Here is a 22903-nt window from a genome sequence, read left to right as displayed (position 1 = left end):
TAAAGTCATATTCAAACGCGATACCAGTATATATATATTTTTTAGTAATTGTATGAACGTTAAACTTTCAATTTATGTACTATTATAATTTATAAACAAATTTTAACGTCCATTTAATTATTTTAACAAATTACTAGGTGCACCTTTTTTTCTTTTTATGAATTGTACTAAGGTTGTGTTTGTTTTTGTTTATAAAGTCTTCAAAAAGTATATGTATGCGGGCGCGCAGACATAAGCTCTTGAAGACTGTTTGTATTTTTATTAAAAAAAGATTTGAAAACTGTTTTCATGGTCTTAAAAAATAAGTTTTTTTCATCATCTTCACACATCTTCACACTTCTTAACATCATACCAAGTACCAACACCCATTGTCCAACACCACCACCACCCACCGTCCGCCGCCACCACCACCATCCACCGTCCGCCGCCACCCACCGCCATAGTCTGCCGCCGCCACCACCACCACCCACCGTCTGCCGCCACCACCACCACCCAACACCACTGTCAACCACTCACCACCACCACCGTCCATCACCACCACCATCCACCACCCACCACCACCGTTCATCACCACCACCACCCATTATCGGCCACCATCACGACCCACCACCCACCACCACAACCGTCCATCACCACCACCCACCGTTCACCGCCTACCACAATTGTCTACCACCACCCACTTCCATAGTTCGTACACCACTACCAATTATTTTAGCTGTCTACAAACGTTAAATGACTTTTATCTACTGTAATATATATGATATCTAACTACTTTTCAGCTTATGCAGACGATATCCAGTTTATAAAATAAACAGTATTATATTTTCAAATTGCAGACTTTCAGACCACATCTTCAGTTGCAGACATTAAATCAGATGAAATCAGATTGAAGACATTTTTTGTCTTCAAAAACAAACAGCACCTAAGTCTGCTTATGTATCCATACTCTTATTAAAAATTTTGCTGCATAAATGAAAAACTAAACTTTGTGTTCAATAATTGAGCTTTCTTGTTGCCTTTCTTTATCATCATCCTGAAAACCATCATTGCTAGCAGATATTTTGCGATGACATCTTCCGCTTGCGGGTATTTAAGGCTATTTATACTAGCATGAACACATCAAGAGACAGTGACTGGTCTAATTGAGTGAGAGTGTTGCTTTGCAATTTATAACACCACCTCTTGGATTGTCTTTATGGCAAATGGCCATCCATAAGCCGAATCATGGAAGAAATAAAAATTTGCGCTTTTTACGAGTAAAATGTTTAGTTGCTTTGGAGTGGAGGGATTGGGTAATTCTTTGTATTAAGCGTCTAGCTTTTGCTAGTTCTGTCATTTCTTTGAATTAAATTTGTCGTTAAAAAAACTTTGGGCGAAGCATATATGGTGGCCAAGAGTACCCACACCCCCCCTCTTAAATTTATTATATATCTTTTCGTATGGACTTATAAAGATTTTGTAAACTTAATCATAACACTCTAAAACTCATACCAAATACCAAAATGCATTTTGTTTGTTCGAGGTCACACTTATCTTATTGCACCAAATATCTTTCTTATTAATGTCATGAAATTTTCCTAAGGTAATCGTGAGTAGTGACATTTTAGGCAAATCTCATGTCGGACAAGTATAGGAGACATACAGGGCCATAAAAATGTTTGGACTCGTATACAATTAACACGTCTTGGTTGTGAAGAGAGCAAGTATTAACGGTTGTGACTAGTTTTGTATGTTTCACTAAAAACCGCTGATACATTGTGTCGACTCCATTACTTTGTAACTAAATCGTGATGTGTTGAATACCTTAGAGCATGTATGATCTATTTTTCGAATCACTCGAGCATGGTTTCGATAATAAAATTTGTTGAAATTAAAATAAAATTTTACTTAGAAATGTGTTTAATTGGCGAGACACGTAATTGAAATTGGAATTAAGTGGATGAAACTTGCTTCGGCTTGCATTATCGAAGTAATCAAGTCTTTTAATTGATTGCTAAAGATCTAGTAATTATCTATCTATAGTAAAGAAGGATGTTGTTGCCGCAAGTGGCGGCACCACATTCGTACAACCATTTTAATTATCTTTTGTTACTTTTTTTGTTTTAGCCGTCCGAATTCGCGTATACTCACCACTTTAATGTCCGAGGACCGACAACGCTTGAGTTTGACCAACACTCGCGTTTTACCGACCGATGACACCCTTTGGTCCACCTCAATTTCATATATTTTTTTTGCTTTAGTTCCGATATCGTGACAAATGTAATCAAACAATTCATTTTATGTGTTAATTTGAGTGAAAAAAGAAACAGAGATCATTTCATTAATGCGTTTTTCCATTTTGTAAAAAGAAAGCTACATAAAAAAGAAAAAAGAATAGGAACACTAGGCGTGTATATTATTATTTATATTCCACTTTATATATATATCTTTTGTTTTTTTAGTGAAAATAAAACTAGTTCAGTTGTTCTTGAAATGGTTAACGAATTGAAAGCCTAATTTCCGGTGGAGTCAAAGTCCAAAAATTTATCTTCACACTGTTTTATTTATTTATTTCTATATATGCTCATCATGATTTGAAATGTGAATGTGCCTGGTAACATATTTGCTCGTAACATATTAATGATTATCAATTTCGAATGAAAATCCAGCCGTACTTCATTAAAATAACATCTTAACTAACACACCAGCTAAAAAATGAATTAACATTATGACTTATCATGCTTTTATTTATTGTTATCTATTTTCTTAAATTCTAATTCACAAGTTCATTTATTACTCCATACTTTTTTTATTTAAGTGTTTATATTTTGATGAAATTACAAATCGACCTAAAACATAAGTAAAATTGTAAATATATACCAAAACTAATATATTTCTATTAATTTTGTATGGCGTCATCATTTTTCTAAATCATGTCCCACCAGTAAATAGGTAAGGCGTTATGAGTTATTGCTAAAGTTTTAAAATATGCGGGACATTAGAATTTAAACTCTAAAATGTCACGTGCTTATCTGATCAAATCGGTCAGCAGGAGATATTGCTAAACTTTAATAATATGCGGGACACTTCTTAAAGTAGAAAAAGAAGTTATAAAAATATCTTATGATATATTGAGGTCAAATAGCTGCTTTTCCGTCCTCAGACTAGCGTCCATCATCATAACTATTATTAATTTATTTATATATGAAGCATGTAAAATGAGCAAAATTAGTTAATGTGGTTCCAACGAGAACGACTACTGGGGCTGGACGGAAGCCGAGTAGACGGTGGGCCGGTGGCTGCTTTAACTTTTTAAAAGATTGCTTAACAATTCTTTATGTTTATTCATGTTGCATATTGAACCCATAAGGAATTTAGATTGGCATGACTAACCCTCACATTAGCCTCCATCGGTCAAAGTCCCAAATTTTAAATGTTCCAATTTAATAATAGAGGTTGAATTGTATTTCTTTTTCCTGAAAAGCGGTTGAATTGTAGCTAAATATGAATTTTGTAAAGATTGTGGCGTTTCATGTAAATATATTTGTTGTAATGAGTAGTGTGCCTTACAAGTTGGAAGGAATTTAGTTTTTTTTATTGGGTTTATACAATTTAATTTTTATATAGGTTTACTTAATTATAAATTGGGTTGTGTAGTATAAAAATATGATTAGTCATGTCTCAATCAATCAATCAATCAATCAATCATGCCCAGTAAAATCCCACCGACAGCAAAGCTATAAGTAGGGTCTGGGGAGGGTGGGATGTAGGCACACCGTACCTCTATCCAAAGGAATAAAGAGGTGGCTTCCAGAGAGACCCTCGGCTCTAAGTACATTTGTATGAAGCAAAATAAAGGAAATCAAAGTTTAACAGTTATATAAAAACTACTACTAATTATAATAATATTAATAATAAGATCACAGTTTAACAGCTATATAAAAGCTAATAATAATTATAATAATAATAATATATGTAAGGGAAATACCATAATGGTATGTGACCTAAATAAGTTAAGTCTAAGCCCTAAGGGGGTGTTTGGTAGAGAGATTTGAGGGTGGAGAATTAGGTTTCTCTTGTTTGGGAGAATTAGGCGGAGAATTGGGCGGAGAATTGGTTTTCTCTGAGAATTGGGTGTAGGCAAAAAGTAGAGAAATCCAATTCTCTCCACTTGGAAGAGAAATGGAATTCTCTCTGCTTCTAAATCGCGTCTCTGCTCTACTCCGTTCGCGTATGATGATGATGATGCTCCGACAGGCGATGGTGATGATGATGCCGACGTCCGGCACGGCGGCCGACGCCGCAGCCACGTCCGTTCGCGTCTCTGAGCCAAAACGAAACCCTAAATCGCGAGGCGGTGTTGCGAGGCGGAACCCTAAATCGCGGTGTTGATGTTGCGCGGCGATGATGATGACGCTCTACTCCGTTCGCGGTGTTGCGACGCGTCTCTGAGCCACCATTTCTCCACCATGATGATGCCGAGGCGGAACCCTAATCACGTCTCTGCTCCCGTTTCTCCACCCATTTCTCTATTGTACCAAACAAAGGAAATGATTGTCAATTCTCCACCCATTTCTATTTCTCTCCAATTCCATTTCTCTCCCATTTCTATTTCCATTTCTTCCCATTCTTTTTCTCTGTACCAAACACCCCCTAAGGTATTCAATTCTCTCTAAAAATCCTTAACTTTAATTCTACTTCTCCACAAATTCTTATCCTCAACCATGTCCTCGGAGAGGTTTAGGTCTATCAAGTCATGTCTCAAATGACACCAAAACCCATAACTTTTTGGTTGATAGTATTACCCCTTTGCTACTGGACCAATCTAGTGGTTATGTAATTGAGTTCAAAAAATAAATATACATATTGTATTTAATAAAAATACATGCAATTAAAAAAAATCGGGTCTGACGGGGTGTTAGGGCCTATGACCCAGGGCCGGCTGCGAGAAGCAAAAAAAAAAATTTGAGCCGAAGACGGAAATTTTTTTGGGCCTTAAATAGAAAGAGTATTTTGTTTGGTTTAAACAATTTAATTTTCATGAGTTTACTTGGTTATAATTTGGGTTGTGTAAAAAACTTTTGTATAAAAATATGATTAAACATGTCTCTAGTGAGACTAGAACCCCTAACCTTTTGGTTGGGAGTAATACCCCTTTGCCACTAAACCAAGCTAATGGTTATGTAATAGATTATACATTAAATCTACATAATGTATTTAACAAAAATACATATAATTTACTTTTTTAAATAAGTTTCGGGCATAATGGAGTGTCGGGCTTTGGCCGTCGACCACCCTGCCACCCCTAAGGGTCGGCCCTGCTATAACCGTCGACCACCCTGCCACCCCCAAGGATCGGCCCCGTAACGTGATGTGAACTGTTGGAAGCATTCTTAACTAATTATATTTTTTTCTTAGCCCCATTTAATATGTTTATCAACGACATTACTCGTCAATGTTATATTGTTATTAGTCATAGTCATTATAAATAAGTTATTATGGCATTCCTGGGATCCAATATAATATTTTGAAAGATGCCATGTTTAAATGGCAGGAAAATATTTTGTTATAGACCTTTGTGGTGAAGTATTATATAAGATTAGTCAAAATGCTTTTTGGAAGTGCATGCACTACTAGTCAACAAAGATGCCTTGGTGATAAGTACCCCAAGTTATCAAGGGTAAAAGTGTTGAGAATTTATAGATTGACTAATTAGTGAATTGAAGGAATTTTATTGACTTTGTCGCCTCATTTGTGTAAAAGTTTAAAAGACATGAAGAGAGTGAAGAATCTAAGTTTTTACACCTTGGAGTCGCATGCATGTTTCTTCAAAGGTTGAAGGTAAATTCTTAACCATTCTTCCATAATATCTTAAGCAAGTGTTAACTCATTTGGAGGATTCTTGTTGGAATGGCATAACACGTGCGTAGTGTCTACTGCAGTATACATGTTCTAATTTACGTGCTGAAAAGGGGAAACAAATAGGATAGAACCAATATTCATGATGGAATTGATTGCATGTTAGAGTGGAGCGGGAGGGAGCAGCTCTGGACCCATGAAGGTAGGTTTGGTCAACCTACCCGAGGCGATGACCCAGGCGGCTACGCCTGCTTGAAGTACTGGTTCAGTTGCTCATCCCGTTGAGCCAACTGTTCCAGCTGTAACATTATCCCCGCCGGCCGTCAGTGCCATTTTCACAGAATCCATCACTGAGCCGGCGGTGATTTCTCTTGCGGGTTCTTCCGCAGCCGCGGCCACGGTTGTGAGTTCACCTCCGGTGAGTTCCACCGCGGCAGCCTCCACCATGCCTCCTCCGGCGCCTGCGACTACGGCCAGTCCTTCATGTACGTTTGGGGTTGGGGCGTCTAGCCAATCCTTGCCTCCTTCCCGTCTCCTTGACCTTTTGGATGGATATCCCTTAGGTTCAGGTGATGGGTTTGGTGGCTATCGGCCTGTTGTCGACCCTACAGGTGCGTAGGGTTATTTTGGCCTATATCCCTTTCATCATTTCTCTCTCTTAACTGTTTTTTGTTTTATTGCAGTTCGTGATTCCAACGAGGTGTACGCTCCTCGGTGGAAGATCCGCTGGGGAACGACCCTCCGGACTGCTGAGGAGTGCGTCGAATGGGCGCGTCACGCCGCCCCAAGCGGTGCGCTGGGGGAGGCCATGGCCAGCTACCAGGAAGTAGGCTGTCCAACGAGCTCCGATCCTCCTCGCCCGGATACAGCCGCGCGTCGAGCTACTTTGTCGTGAAAACGACAAGTTAAAGACGGCGCGTAGCCTTGAAGTGGCTCAAGCGCGGGCTATCCGGGAGGAGAATGCGAAGCTTGCCGCCGTTGCTGCGGAAAAGGAGAAGGCCTTCAAGGCCCTCGAGGTTGAAGTTCAGGCCCGGCTCGAGACCCGTTCCAAGGCTGCCCAAGCTGTTAACGAACAGCTTCGGTTGGCTAAGGAAACTGCACGGAATGCAACCGAGAGGGCCACCAAGGCTGAAGCTGTTGCTGAGCCTCTACGCATCGAGAATGAGGAACTTAAAGCCAAATTAGAGAGGCTCCAGCAGGCTCATGATGCTTTGGCCATGGAAGATGCCAAGAAGCTCCAACAGATCTTGGACCAGAAGGGGGTGCTTGACCAAACTGAGCGTAAGCTAAAGGGCGTCGAAGAGGCTGCAGCCAAAGATGTGTTGATTGCCAACCTTACAAAGAACGAAGCCGAACGCGCCCGTAATGAAGCTCAAGCTGCCCTCCAGGAGGCTCTGGTTACCAAAGAATGGCTTCTTCGAGAAGCGTTGTCGCAGGTATGCGTAGTTTCACAATTTCTTTACGCTTTTCCTTAGAAGAGTTTTTGATATACTTCTGTTTTTTAGGTTGTGCATCGGGTGTTCACGAACACATCATATGACGATGCGATGAGCGCAGCCCTCAACGCTTCTCATGAGGATGGGGAAAAGGCCGGCTTCCTGCTTGGTCTAGGGTTTGTTGAACAAGGCATTCCGCCTTTCAACTTCCCTCTTTACAATGTGGATACTGAAGCTGCGTATGACCAAGCAGTGAATCAGTATGCCGCCTTCCCGCATCCGGTGGTGGAGAAGGTAAACGAGATTGCTGCTGCTGATGATGGGCTAGCTATCCTCAAAGCTTTCCTTGAACCACCACACTCTACTGATGGTGCGGGTCCAAGTGGGAGTGGTCCTGAAGCTTGATACTTTAGATCCCTTTCCACCATTAGAGTAGATTTTTATGTTTGTAGACTTCTAATCTTGTATGCGGGTATGTACCCAGCAATTCTTGTAATGTTTGAATGTTGATGGAATAAAAATTATTTTTTAATGCCTTGCCTTGTTTATTTCGCTCATATTTTGTTTTAACTTAGCAATTTCTTTAGTACTTAGATAAGTTAACTTTTCAACGTGGCAGATAATAAGTTAAAGTTTTGCTTCCTCTTTCGTGATTGTGCGGATAAGACCGTCACTTTCACTTAGTAGGATGGCTAAACTTTACCTATATCTGACCTGCGTGGAAGTTTTCCTCATCTTTTCCTTTGAAATTTTCTAAGTGTTTTGAATAAGTTAACCTTTCGACGCGCGGTTGCCAATAGGTCAATGTTCAGTTTCCTCTATCATGATTGTGCGGGTAGGACCGTCACTTTCATTTATTGGGATGACCAAACTTCACCTATAGCTGACCTGCGTGAAGGTTTTCCTTAGAAATTTTTACCGTTTTATGTGTTTATGCGGGTTTTGCCGCCTTCCACACGCAACGACTTACTTCTTCCCATATTTATGCGGTGAATACCGGCATATCAGCGTGGGAAGTTCATAAGTATAAAGGTAAGGCTATCAACACAATGTGAAAGGAGAATCATTTCCATTAGAAGTGGCTCTAGGCCTTTTCTTTACAAGTTTGGAATTGATCTACATGTAACATTTGCGTAATTGAGCTCCGTTCCATGTTCTTGGGATAGGAGTGCCATCGAGCCTTTCGAGCCGGTATGCGCCTTTTCCCAAAACTTCTTTGATAATGTACGGTCCTTCCCAGACCGGTGCCAGTTTTCCTGGGCGCTCTTGGTTTGAAGCCTCGTTGTTACGCAATATGTAGTCTCCTACATTGAAGTTGCAGAGTTTTACCCGCGTGTTGTAGTACTTTTGCATTTGTCGCTTGTAGTTTTCTTCACGCGCTGCGGCTAAGTCTCTGCGTTCCTCGGTTAGCATAAGGTCTAAACGTCTTTCCGCATCATTGTCTTCTGGCTGAATCAAGACCCTTGGTGAGGGCAAACCAATTTCGACTGGGACCATGGCTTCAGTGCCGTAAGTGAGGCTGAACGGGGTTTCTCCCGTACTGGCCTTTTTCAGCGTTCTGTTTGCCCAAAGGACGTGTGGAACTTCGTCTACCCAGCCGGATCTGTGTTCCAGGAGTCTTTTCTTTATGCCTTCGACGATGCTTTTATTTGCTCTTTCCACCTCACCGTTACCTTGCGGGTGTGCCAATGAGGTAAAGGTGTGGGTGATTTGAAGTTCTTCTAGCCACTTTTGTAGCTTCTTGTCAGCAAAGTTGGTGCCGTTATCACTCACCAAAGTCTGTGGAAGTCCAAAACGACAAATAATAAATTCCCAAATAAATTTTTTAATATGTTTTTTGCAGTTGTTTGGGCTAACGGTTTTGCTTCTATCCACTTGGTGAAGTAGTCGATGGCTACCACTAGGAACTGAACGTTTCCTGCTGCTGTAGGAAATGGGCCTGTCACATCGATGGCCCACTTCTGAAATGGCCATGAAGAGGTGACTGGAACAAGTTCATTCTTCGGGCGATGCGTGTTGGGTGCGTAGAGCTGGCAAGACCTACACTTTCTGATGTATGCCAGCGCATCCGTATGCATCCCCGGCCAAAAGTATCCTGCGTTGTTTAGCTTAGCTACAACAGCGCGTGGACCTGCGTGTACTCCACAGATGCCTTCGTGTACTTCCCTTATGAGGTAGTCAGCATCTTGGTTGCCCACGCATCTTAAGAGTGGGCCAATAAAGTTACGTCTGTAAAGGATGTCATCGATGAATTGATAGTTTAATGCTTTACAACGTATTTTTCTTGCTTGTGTTTTTGACTCTGGTAGTATACCCGCTGCAAGGTAATTTATTATTGGTGTCATCCACGTTTCTGTACCAGTTTGGATGACACAAATTTCCTTGTGCGGGACTGATGGTGCTTCAAGGAGTTCAATGCGGATGTCCTTTCCCAAATGGGTGAAGGCTAATGATGCAAGCTTGCTTAACGCATCCGCAGATTTGTTTTCGCTACGCTTGACGTGTATGACTTTACAATCATTAAAGTCGCGCATAAGGGTTTTTGCTTGTGCGAGGTACAGGGCCATTGTGTCGTTCACGGCCGTGTACGTTCCGTTTATCTGGTTGGCTACTAACATGGAATCCACGTGGGCTTCCAAGTTTTTCACTCCCATTTTACGCGTAATTCTCAGCCCTGCCAAGAATGCTTCATACTCGGCTTCGTTATTCGTACTTGGAAAATCCAGTCGAATAGCGTAAGTGTATTCTTGGCCTGCTGGGTTGGTTAATTTCAACCCTGCGCCTGAACCCTCGTTGCTGGCTGCTCCATCAGTGTAGAGTCGCCAGACATCATTGATGTCCTGTGCTGGGGAGGGTTGAGCCTCCTACTGGCACTCTTTCTCCCGCGAAGCGGGGACTTCTGCAATAAAGTCACCCAAGACCTGGCCTTTCATAGCTGGTCTTGGCTTGTACTTTATCGCATATTCCCCCAACTCAATTGCCCATTTGGCTAGACGTCCCTATAATTCGGGTTTGCCTAGAACGTTTGCGAGTTTGAAGTTGGTGAGAATGGTGATTGGGTGACCCTGGAAATATCGTCTTAGTCTGCGTGAAGCTTGTACATGTGCTAAGACTAATTTTTCCAGGGTGGAGTACCGGGTTTCTACGTCTGTTAGGACACGGCTAACATAGTAAATAGGCATCTGGATACCTTTCCGCTCTACTAGCAGGACTGCCCCGGTTGCTCTATCTGTGGCAGAAAGATATATGATTAATTCCTCCCCCGCTTCTAGTGCTGTGAGCGTTGGGAGTTCGATCAAGCGTGACCGAATTTCCTGAAAAGCTGCTTCCGCTTCTGGTGTCCAGCGGAAGTGCGTTTTCTTTAAACAGTTTCTTAATGTTGACACGAATGGGAACGACCTATCCGCATGGTTTGACAAAAAGCGGTTAAGTGCGACTAGGCGTCCATTCAGTGTCTGGGCTTGCTTGATGGTAGTAGGTGATTCCATTTTGATAATGGCTTCGACCTTTTCAGGGTTCGCTCTGAAGCCATCTTTAGTAACAATGACTCCCAAGAACTTCCCTTCTTCCATCCCAAAGGAACACTTGCTCGGGTTGAGTTTCATGTTTATCTTCCTGAGCGTGTTGAAAGTTTCTTCGATGTCTTTCAACATCGCTTCTGGCTCAGGGCTTTTGATGACCAAATCATCCATGTAGACTTCCAAGTTTCTCCCAATTTGGGCATGAAACTCTTTGTCCATCAGGCGTTGGTATGTGGACCCTGCATTCTTATGTCCGAATGGCATCATTTGATAACAAAATGTGCCATCGGGCGTCCGAAATGCGGTTTTGTCCTGATCATCTACAGCCATGTGGATTTGATGGTACCCCTTATATGCGTCAAGGAAGCATTTAAGGCGAAACGGTGCTAATGAATCCACTTTGAGGTCAATTTCGGGTAACGGATAACAATATTTGGGGCATGCTTTGTTTAAATCTTTGAAATCTATACACATGCGCCATTGTTTGTTAGCCTTCGGTACCATAACGGGATTTGCAACCCATGTTTGATATCTACTAACGCGTACGATGCCCGCGTCAAGGAGTTCCTTGACTTGGGTTCTACACGCGTTAGCCTGTTCCGCCCCCATTGCTCTGCGCTTTTGTATGACTGGCGTAAAAGCCGGGTCACACTTGAGCTTATGCTCTGCTTTACTTCGAGGTACACCAGTCATGTCAGCTGGTGTCCACGCGAAGATGTCAGCGTTTCTCTGTAGTAAGCGTTTGAGTAAGGTGCGCGTAGGATCAGCGATTGTTGGGCTAATTGTAACAGCCTGGTCAGGGTATTTGCCATTGAGGGCCCATTATTCTGGTTCGGTGATGGTTGGTTTAGCCATCTTTGGTTTGGGTTTAGATGAGACGGATGCGATGCATACCTGGGGGATACCGGTGATCATCGCTACACCCTCAGCAGTTGGCCATCCCATCATGCCATGGACTGAAGATACCACGGCGTTGAATCTTGCCATCCCTTCTCTCCCGAAGAGAATGTCGTATGTGTGATGTGGCTTCCTCATTACGACGAAGTCCACGTCTTCTGTGCGGGAGTATTTTCCGTCTGTGAGAATGACGGGGAAAGATAGGATACCCAGGGGTGTGTTTGTGCTGCCGTCGAACCCTTCCATTGAAGCATAAACCGTTTCCAGGCGTTCTTTGTCTTCGTCGTCTAGCTTGTCGAAGAACTGCCTGTACATAACCGTTGACGAGGCGCCGTTGTCAGCAAGAGTGCGGGAAGTTATGTAATGCCCCAGCTGGCTTTTGATGACGATAGGGCCTTCCTTGCTGGGTCCTCCTGGCACTCGCTGGAAGCGCACCTCAGCTTCCTTCCATTCGCATGGTTCTATCGTTCGTTTTTTTCTTCCTCTGATGTTGCCATGAACCATGTGGATGCTGATGTCACCGGGCTTTCGTCCGTTGCCTTTATACCGGTTATCATTCCTTCCTCCATTCTTGATTGATGCCACAAGGTGTGCAAGTCTTCCATTCTTGACGAATGTTTCAACAATATCCTTCAAGGATGTACACTCCTCTGTACTGTGACCCTTTGTCCCGTGGAAGTCACAGGATTTGCTCTGATCCGTATTAGGTCGTTGCCGGATCATTGGAACTTTCGGCCATGGGAGTTTTTCGGTGGCAAATATCTCCGTGACGCTTTTGGTGAGTGGCGTCCACCGGTGTTTTCGGCTTAAAGGGTGCGTGTTATCCCTTCCGTCAACAAGAGGGCGAGAGCTGGATGAGGTGTCAAAGTTTACCCTTGACTGCCAAATACCTAGCTTCCTCTTTTTGTTCTGCCGGGCGATCCGAACATTGTTTTCTCTGGTCCTCTGCGTGTAGAGATGTGTACTCTGGGGAAGGTCCCTACCCAGTTGCTTCTCCGTCTCGGCAAAGCGCTTGGCCGCCGTCATGATGGCATCCCATGTGGATCCGTCCTTACCCGTCAACGTGCGGATAAGCTCTGGGTATTCGGCGCCCTGGATGAAAGCGGCGCGAACAAGATCTTCACTTATGTTGCCCAGACTCAGCTTTTTGGAGTTGAAGCGAGTGATGAAGTCTAGTAAAGATTCATCTTCCCCTCTCACGCAGTTGAGGATCGTCCACTACTCTTCAGTATATTTCCTCTGTTGACTGAAGTGTTGGCTGAACTTGTGTTGAAAGTCCGCCCAATCATAGATGTGGTGGACCGGTAAACGATCAAACCACGCCCTGGCCGCTCCAACCAGCGTCATCTGGAACATATAACACCACGTGGGTTCCGTCTAGTTACTGACGGTTGCCCCCGCTATGAATCTGTTCAAGTGATCGTCTGGGTCGGATAGACCATCATAAGTGCCGATGTTGGACATCTATTTGGCACTTCTCGGGGCGATTGCTTCCGCAATGTCCCTTGCAAACTTGGATGTTCCCGCATTTGCAGCAGTTGGTCTAAAGGTTTTGGAGAAGTCGCGTGGGTTTCCCCCCGCGTTCCTTGGTTTGAAGGTTTCTCCGAAATTCCTTCTTGGTTGGAAGTTCGTTTCTTTACGCTTCCCTTTCGCCCTATGGCGAGGGTTCGCGTCAGTGTCGGATTCCTCCCGATCATCGTCTGAATACTCGCACTCACTGTTCATGTTGAGCTGTTGTCGAGTGCTCCCGAACTCGTCAGCCTGTTGGAGTGAACGCAAGCGTTCATCCAATTCAGCTTGGAATTCCTTCTGACGTGCTTCGGCCCACGCCTTAACTTGATCGAGTGTTTGGCGAGGGAGCCTCGTCTGTTTCTCCAACTGGGCATCAGTGAACCCCAGTGAAATATTGTTTACTGCACTTGCCCCCGCTTGGGTAACCGGGGCAGTGTTCGTAAAATTTGTGTAACCGCCGGTGTTCCCCCCAGTAGCTGGGGTTGTGTTTACCGGGGTTTCTTGGTCACTTACTGGCCTTGGGACCGGAGTAACGTTAACCATTTTTTCAGAAGTTTTGAAAAAACTGAATTAGTTCTAGCTTTTATGCACGGATGACGCCAATGAAGAAACACTAATCGACCCCGAGTAGATTATGGATAATCTGGGGGTTAAGTAATGTTTCCCACGAGGGTTAGGTCCGACAAAGAAGGATGTTCTTCAGATGACCTGCAAAACAGACACCGTGAGCTCGTCACTGAGAATGGGGGGTTCCTTCTTGTGACCACCCTCCGGCGTGAGAATCAGACTAGATTGCTCTGAATATAAGTGTATATTGAGAGAAATAGCTAGTGAAGGTAAAATACCAGATCATCCTACCGTTCCAAGGTGTTGGAGTATTTATAGCCGAATGTAGGTTTCCAAGCAGGTGCAGCCAGCTGTATAATATTCCTGTTCTACCAACTACGGGCTACGCACGTGCCATGCTGGTTGGTGGGTAGGCAGCGGCTGATAGTGACCAGGCCGGCTGTGTACTATTCCTTTTCCACCAACCGCAGGCTATGTGCGTGCCACGACAAGGGTTGGTGAGTAGGCAGCGGCTAATAGTGACAAATAGTACTAGAGCATGCTCCTCGTACTGTTTGTCGGTGAGCTGTCACCCTGTGATTGGTTCATGGGCTGCTTTGGTCAGATCTTGTCTATTTTGTCCATACCTTGGTAGGTATAGTACAAAAGATCTTCAAGAAGCATACGGACTGGCTCATTTGGGCGGGAGTATTCCCGCCTTGCTCATTCCTTCAGGTGACACTGAATTATTGAGTTAGTGCCTTGTGCGTGTAGCCTCGCTATTAGTGCAGGTAGCCTTCCCTGATGGCTTGTATCCGCAGCTGCGGGGACAGGCGGGGTACTTCACCATTGGGAGGCTTTCCCTGCGTGAACAGCTGGCGTACTGCGCGTAAGGTCTTCATCTCTGAGCATGGTGGATCCTGCGGAACCAGTTGGTCCTTGCGCAAACGTCCCTCTTCAAGGTGAGTCTTGCGGGTCCAACTGGGCTCTGCTGGGACCTACCTCTTCAAATATTCATGATGGAATTGATTGCATGTTAAAGTAATAGTTTAAATCTAGGGAAGAATGCGTGTACGACTTGTATTATAATCATGTAATATGGTTTATTTGTGTAAAATACATGTAAAAAAACTAGTCCTAACTCATAGTGAGGCACATTATGTCAATTTGAAGGTTTGGATGTCCAATTTTTTTAGCATCCAATCGAAAAATCTAATTCATTGTTAAAAATAGGTACAAAAGTAAATTTTGTGATAAGAAGTTTATGTCTTAGAAAAGATGAAGAAATAGATTGCTAACTTTTATGTCACATAGAATTAGGTATAATTCCATATGAGATGATTCGAATGGATTGGAATGTTATGATCAGTATGCCAAAACTTATGATGAATCTATATCCATACGTTTTTATAAAGTGAAGCAAATAGGAAAACATGTGGACCACTAATCCACAATAACTAATGTGATTACTGACATTCAAAAATAGAGATATACACCAAAATGTACCTGTTTTTTATTTTTATTTGGCGTGTTTCAATTTCTATACCTTGAAATTATGTGCAAGTCGTTGTATCAATGGTGATGATTTTAATGTTTTCTTAATAAAGCAACTTTTTTAAACCAAATTTTGAAAACACGATATTCTCAACAAAATCACTAGTATTTAACAAGGAAAAATGTTTTTAAATTCTATGTTCACCTAAAATTTGTTCACACGAAAATGAAATAATCACATATTACAACACATACATTATAGAGATGTAATTTTTGATAAGACACGATCCTAAACTTTTGGTTTTAGTTCAGACGGTCTATGTCAGTTTTCTAAAATTTGTTAACACGAAAATGAAATAATCACATCTAATAACACATACATTACAAAGATGCTATTTTAAATAAGACACAATCCTAAACTTTTGGTTTTAGTTCAAACTGTCTAGGTCAGTTTTGAAATAAACCCATAAATAAATTTATCTAGACAGGTCATGTTCAAATCGACATGCGAACTTGCGAATTGGCCCATTTTTCTTATATAAAACATAATAATAATAATAATAATAATAATAATAATAATAATAATAATAATAATAATAATAATAATAATATTTGTAGATTATCAAGTAAAGCCATAGACATCCACTACTTTTTCCCTATTGATAAGAGACTTCGGTTCTTCAGTGGAGACCAAAGTTCAGTCTCGTATTCCGAGCCCATCCGGGTTTTTGTCCCATCGTATGCTACGCCAAAGAGTTTTGTTCTTGTGGCGACACAACTGTCAACTGGCAGCCGACGATATGGTTTCTAGAGGGAACGCCCAAGCCAAACTCTGAAGTCAGCGTGAACCTGATTAAGACAGTATAGTCCGATCATAGTGAGACAACGGGACTTTCTAAATTTGAAAGGTGCACTAGCCAAATACAAAAAGTAACCGTTAAAACAAAATAAAAAGGAAAAGAAGAAAAAGGTAAACCCATAGACCATGGACAAGGCCCAGAGCCCAAAGCCCACTATTTTATTTTCATATCGAAGACCAAAGCTTCACTAGTTTGGTCTGAGCCTGAGCCTAGCCACCGTCGCCGAGTGTGACCGCCGGCGAGTCAGTGAGGCCACCGATAACCAAGTCCAGCACGATTACAAATCCGACCACACTGTATTGACACCGGTAAACCTAAACCCTAAATTTGATTTAATTTGCATAAAGTATGCACTGTTACTTGCAATTACGTCATAATATTTGTGATTTTGAATAATTTAAATTGGTGATTGTGAGTTGTTGTTCCGAGTCTCTTAATCCTTAATTGTTGATCTATAGTTTAAATTCCATGAATCTGCATATATAGAAATTTCTAGGGTTTATAATTTGGACATTTTTAAGTTAACATCTTAATATGATCATCATTCTATTCTAATAGGGTTGTAACTAGATTTGAAGCAAGTTACTAATGGAGTGTGTGGTTCAAGGAATTATAGAAACACAGGTAACTAAATGTATTATCTTTTTTACGCAAATAATAAAAAGCGAAAAGTGCATGTTTTCACACACTGTGTTTTTGTTTTTGCAGCATGTTGAAGCCCTTGAGATTCTTCTTTTGGGCCTGTGTGGTGTTCCTAAAGAAAACATAAGGGTTCATGAATTATGCCTCAAAAGTGGGCCCAACCTAGGTCAGTTACATAAATTACATATGTTTCTTGGTCTGATATCAGAATTTGTTAAAAGTTAAAATCTGAGTTTATGTATATGATGATTGGATGATCTGATTGATTATATAGGTTCTGAAGCATCAGAGGTTCAAATTCTATGTGATCTTATGCAGCCTGAGCCCGCTTGGTAAGCATAACAGCCTGGTAATGGGTTGGGTCGGGTCGGATCACATGTGGGGTGTAAAGTGTAAATAAGCTGAGGCCGTCTTGGTTTTTGGTTCAGTTATCGGTTCCATGAATCTTGCTTATTTGGATAACCGAACGAAATGCAATTGAATAAACTGAATAATAACCGGTTTAACTGGATAACCAAATCGAACTAATTTGTTTAACCGGTTCGGTAGGACACATTTATAGTTCGGATCAGTTTGGTTTTCGGTTAGGGCAAAAAAAATCAAAATCGAATAAACCAATATCCCAATCGATGAGCATCCCTTCTCTGTAAATGAGTTGAGCCCATCTAGGCTCGACCTTGGCTTGTGAGTAGATTTTCAAACTTGAGCTCAGTTCAGGTTTGGCTGATTTCCTATTTATTAATGAATTTGTATACATTTATATTTGTTTTTAATATATTTTTTATTATGATTTTACATATACCATAATACACATTATTCAATTATTCTTATCATACTTTTATGTATAAATTAGAATAACATCTATTATATGAATATATATTTATTACATGAAACAAAAATTATACAAAAATTATATAAATAATAGGCCTGTTTAGGTTTGTGTAAGCTTGTGAACGAACTGAACGTTCAGTGAACTGTCTCTGAATGCCCGGCGGAAAGTTAGTTTAAACATATTAACATGAACAGAATTGTCTGTTCATTTAGTAAAATCAACTAGCATGAACATGTGTCCTGTTCGTTCATTTATGCTTGTGCTTGTTCATTCATTTTTGCTCGTTTACGTTCATGAACTGTGTGTTTATACCATCAAAGAACGAACATAAATGAACACACACGCACACTGTTGTGTATTCAAATTAACACAACAAAGAGAGAATCAATTGAGAAGTAATTACTGTGATTCGATTCATTCAATTGAAAGATTACAATGAGAAATCAAACGATAACAAAGAAGGAGATGGGAAACAGATTCTAGAAGGAGAGATGAGAAGACCAGAACCAAGTGCTAACAATATTCATTCATGCTCTAAGCTCGATTATCCTCTTCCTTTTTATCTGTGATGGAACCTGAAATTCTTCATAATTTATTGGGGTTTGCTAACATTTGAATCGGGCTCTTACTTTGGTCGATTATGGTGTCATATATGTTAATTGGGCTTGGAACCATAACGTTCACAACACACACTCATTTTATGAACATGAACAAGAAAACCCTGTCCGTTTATACTATTAACTAACAAGCATAAACAAACACAAACAAACACAAACACACTCATATTCTTAGCGAACGAACATGAACACGAAAACCCCGTTTATTTAATTGTTTGTGTTCGATCATTGCTAGGTTAAGGTTAAAGAAATAACTTATTTTTAGCACTTGAGTTCGTGCACATTTATTAAACAAATTTTTAGCACTCGAGCTCATTTAAGCTTTACTCGGTTTGAGCTTTTAGCGAGCCGATCTCGATCTACTCACAATACTAACTTTTTTGTTTATTACAAAATTATCATAATGATAATCAGGACGGTACGGCACGTGGGGGGTTCAATGAGGGGTGCGGGTGCTGATCAAATATTGGTTCTCGTGAGAACAATGGTAGAAAGCAAAGCAAGCAAAAATGTGCTTCGGTTATTTTACTTGCTTGGGTACAAATTAGACCACGAGCTACTGAGAGTCGGGTTTGCTTTTCATTTCCAAAGGGGCACTCAAATAACTGTCACGGTTTCTTCGTATAGCAAGATGCTAAAGCTACATGCCACTGAATCCAATGATGACAACGTGCCCGTGTCACCTGGCATTCAAATGGTTGAAGTGACCGCACCTGCATCGGCAGAAAATTATACGGAAGTTGCTGCAGCAATTTCTTCGTTTTGTGAATATCTTGCACCGTAAGTTCCTATTATTATATCCTTTTGACCTGTATAGTTAACGGGTCATGTTGGAGATTAATTGTTACCTGATTAAATCAAAAGGTTGACTTGTTTGCCGCTTAATTAAACGAGTCGTGTTCGGTTGACTTGTTGAACGCGTTTAAGAAAAAGGTTAGTGCTCAGATCGTCTTGTATAACCTGTTTAATAAACGAGTAGTGTTAGGGTTAACTTGTTTAAGTATACAAGTCATGTTTAATTGGCTCGTGTTTGGGTTGACTAGTTTAAATGGGTCATGTTCAGACTTCAGGTTGACCTGCTTAACCCAAACAGTTGACGCGTTTAATATTATAATAGAATTTAATATTTTTATAAGGTTAACTCTCCAACCTGTTTATGATCCATTTTAGTTGTTTACTACTTGATTACAACTCATTGACAACCCGTCAACCTATTTGACTCATTTAAATGGATGGGTTACCCAGGTTGTGTTCGGGTTACATGATTACAAGTGTGTTTGGTTTAGGATTGATGTCTTTGAAATAAATAAGTTTGTTTTGTTTGTTTATGTCAGATTGTTGCATTTGTCAAAACCCGGTGTTTCAACCGGAGTTGTTCCAACAGCTGCAGCAGCCGCCGCGTCTCTCATGTCATTTAGTGGATCTACTAATATGTAGCCAACAGCCACGGACCAAAGTATGTGTTTAATGTCTGAATATTTAAATACCTGTATTGAATTGTTGGCTATTAACATATAGCTTAGTTGGGGTTGTATTTAATTGTTGATGGGTCAAAATGTTAAAATTAGACAAATAGTTTATTTGAAACAGGTTTTAAATCCTTTATTAGGCGTTTTTGCGCAGGAACGCCCTTCTAGGATACAATATAAGATGTTCACATATGATCGAACCCCAGATTTGAAATGTGTGTGTCGACTTTCGGATATATGACTTGGAACACCCCTACTTGAAATGAATTATGAATAGCCGAATGATTCTACACCTAACTGGCTTAGGGCTATTGCAGTATTAATGAATGTGAATCAAACAAAACAAAGAATTACAAGTAACCAACTAGAATTGGAACTAGTTGTTCCTCACAAGCTTTGACGGACATGTTTTGTATCACTATCCTCAGTTGTATAGTAACACAAACAAACTATATACCAACAGTTAAATATACTTTCAGGCTATTACCAATTTACCCTTGGATTTTTTAATGTTGTGCTTAACTCTTTTTAATTGGTTTAACGAAACCGCTGACTATTGTTGACTGTTATTACTTTAGCATTGCTCCACCGTTGGCCAAGATCACATGTAACATTTATAAAATTCAATTGGTATGATATGCTTAAGTGAGTTGTTTATGTGAAGAAGTAAGCCATGAAACTCAGTCGCCAGTTTTAGCATGTTTTTTAGAGATCTTAAGACCACGTAAAGAACATGAGTGTTAAGACCATCAAAATAAACATGTTGAATAAAAGAATTATACATTTCTTTAAACACAATTGTATTAACTCAAATAATCTATTTTGATTTAAATAGTTAATAATATATATGTAAGATAAAATTACAACCACAGTCGCACCATAGAATCTTGATGTGACAAGTTGATAAATACATTTGTGTGTAATCTTAAGTGACTTAAAGTTATTCGCGTGATAATTTATTTGGAAGTACGTAATAGTAATTAGCACAAATGAAAGCATCAATAAGGTATTAAACTATTCATCGATTATTCAAAATCCAATATTTGATGAGAGCACGAGTGTTAACACAATCAAAAGTATTATGAATAAAATAAAATTATGACCATTTATTTAGACACGATTATTTGATCTCTTATTTTTTATTTTTTTTATGAACAAAATATACAGTTTACCTTCAATGAATTTTATGAAGATAATGTGCAGTTCACTTTCAATGAATGTAAAGATTCCCGCTATACTGTAGCAAACAAATTAATTTTATAGCATAGTGTTTAAAATGTAAATACAATTAAAGTCACACCCTAGAGTGGAGATTTGACAAGTTGGTGAGGGCGATGTTTAAATGACTTCAAAGTTTATTTACAATGATAAATTAAGATCGTGACAATCGTTTCACCATAGAGATTCTATTTTTAATATATAAAAAACCCTAGAATTAGTAGTCATTCAAATAAATAGTACTCTAATTTTGTCTTACGTCTTGTCAGAATATATCTTTTTGTTAGACTATGTGTAATTGTTATTTAAAAGGAGCTTTATCATGCTGTCACGTAGGCAGTCAATCTCATTATGTGAAATTCAATTGGATATGTGTAACTAGCACTTGGCAAAGGGCTTAAACACACTTATTGTATAATTTTTATTTTTATGTTTACATATTTTATTTTTAACTTACTTTAATTATTTCAATTAAAAAAACCAATTAAAGACAAATTTATAGATTAAATAAAAAAAAAGTAATCACTTCAAAGAAATAAAAATTAATAAGAGTTGTTTCGATCTATGGAATATTGGACTAGAGATTTTTGTAAAACAATTTGTGTAATATGAAGAAACGGTTTTGTGGAGCATATTTAAGTGGGTGAAAGCTAAAAAGTTAATCTGTAGATAAAATAGTAATTTATAAATTTTTCTTCTTTTAATTGTCAACGCCTCCGATTTAATTCGCAGCCGTCCACTATTTTATTTGTTTAATAATTAGAACCTTCTCCTATTTAGTTTGCCACCCCCAACTCCAGTTAATCTATAATAATGCAGAATCTCAATGCTCCCCCTCCATATCTATATTAATAAAAAAAACATGCTACATGCATTTTAAACGATGTTTGTGTGTAGCCATTTAGTTAAAAAAAAGAAGATAACTATTACTATTACTAATATATATAAAGAACAACTTTGGTGCCGCACATGGCCTTTTGATCACTTAACGGCACCGTATCGGTTGTTGAGTTATTTTTTCCTTTTTTAGTTCAGTTACCATAATAAACGTAATGCAAACCGACCAAACGTTAACTCACAGCCATATGTATAGCACATGACCGACAACACTCGAGTTTTACCAATGTAGAAATTTACCCACCCCCCAAATTTGTGGTTGGTCCACCTCAATTTTTATATGTTTTCGTTTTTAAGTTTCGGTACTATAACATGCGTAAACAAAGCCGACCGAATTAGTATCAAATTACCACCTCAATGCTCGGGACCGACAATGCTTGGTTTTGCCACCGCCCAGGTTTGTCAACAAAATAAACACCATCTTAAATATTGTGTTTTTCTTATACGTTAATGTTTTTATATGTTAATTTGACGAATTAAACTTTTTGGGTTTTAATGCTCAAATTTACCAATGGTGTCTATATCGTAACGACTGCAGTCGGTACTGACCAAATTCGTGTCGACTCATCGTCGTAACAATCAGGTTTTACCAACGCCCGAGTTTCAGTGATTTGGTTTTGCCAGCTGCCTCTGCGCAACGCGCCGGATAGAAAAACTAGTTTATATACATTTAAAACGAGTTAATTCTTACACGAGAATGTGCATTTTTTTAAAAAATATATAGGGCAAATTAAGACTTTTGTTTTTAAGTAAAATACAAAATTTAATTCTTAACTTACAACTCAAAAAAACATGAAAGTGTAATTTCAAATCATTAAACACCTTCTGTAAATTAAACATTAATTACAACCATTACCCTTAATCTTTTACATATATACTCCTTTTATTTTCACTTTTAATTCAACTTTCTCCACGAAATTAAAACGGTCATAATTCTTTTATATGTTAATATTTTTGTAAAGCATTACACCATAAAAACGTGAATTTTATTATCTTTAATTTGCTCATCATATTGTTATAGTTTTTTCAGTTAAAAAAACAACATTTTACGTATGGGTGTTTGCGGTCTGGTTTTGTCACACCCCGACTAGGTAGTTGCGGAAGCGTAATACGGGAATGCAACA

General features: G+C 39.8%; 1 protein-coding gene across 2 annotated transcripts; it reads left to right on the top strand.

Moving 5' to 3' along the window:
* The first annotated feature begins 16337 nt into the window (after nucleotides 1-16337).
* LOC143609518 (mediator of RNA polymerase II transcription subunit 18-like) lies at nucleotides 16338-19769 on the top strand. 2 transcript variants are annotated; one of them, XM_077084254.1, is made up of 6 exons: nucleotides 16338-16412; nucleotides 16675-16728; nucleotides 16813-16912; nucleotides 17021-17078; nucleotides 18610-18975; nucleotides 19530-19769. In XM_077084254.1, the coding sequence occupies exons 2-6, from the start codon at nucleotides 16693-16695 to the stop codon at nucleotides 19630-19632; spliced, it is 663 nt and encodes a 220-aa protein (XP_076940369.1). In that variant the 5' UTR covers nucleotides 16338-16412; nucleotides 16675-16692; the 3' UTR covers nucleotides 19633-19769. The 2 variants fall into 2 exon arrangements, with proteins under 2 accessions (XP_076940369.1, XP_076940368.1); XM_077084253.1 differs by having other exon boundaries at nucleotides 16663-16728.
* The last annotated feature ends 3134 nt before the right edge of the window (nucleotides 19770-22903 follow it).

Source organism: Bidens hawaiensis, unplaced genomic scaffold (genome assembly GCF_021521415.1).
Source record: "Bidens hawaiensis isolate Kalapana, Puna unplaced genomic scaffold, B.hawaiensis_p1.1 tig00419799_1, whole genome shotgun sequence".
NCBI lineage: Eukaryota > Viridiplantae > Streptophyta > Magnoliopsida > Asterales > Asteraceae > Bidens > Bidens hawaiensis.
The sequence above is the reverse complement of the archived record's forward strand: the minus strand, read 5'-3'. Positions and strand labels throughout refer to the sequence as shown.

What these genes read in the sequence shown, in the direction of transcription:
- LOC143609518 (XM_077084254.1), top strand. Translation starts at nt 16,693, where the DNA reads ATGGAGTGTGTGGTTCAAGGAATTATAGAAACACAG. An exon ending in ATGCAGCCTGAGCCCGCTTG is followed by an intron (nt 17,079 to 18,609) that starts GTAAGCATAACA and finishes AATGATAATCAG; the next exon opens with GACGGTACGGCACGTGGGGG. An exon ending in TTTTGTGAATATCTTGCACC is followed by an intron (nt 18,976 to 19,529) that starts GTAAGTTCCTAT and finishes TGTTTATGTCAG; the next exon opens with ATTGTTGCATTTGTCAAAAC.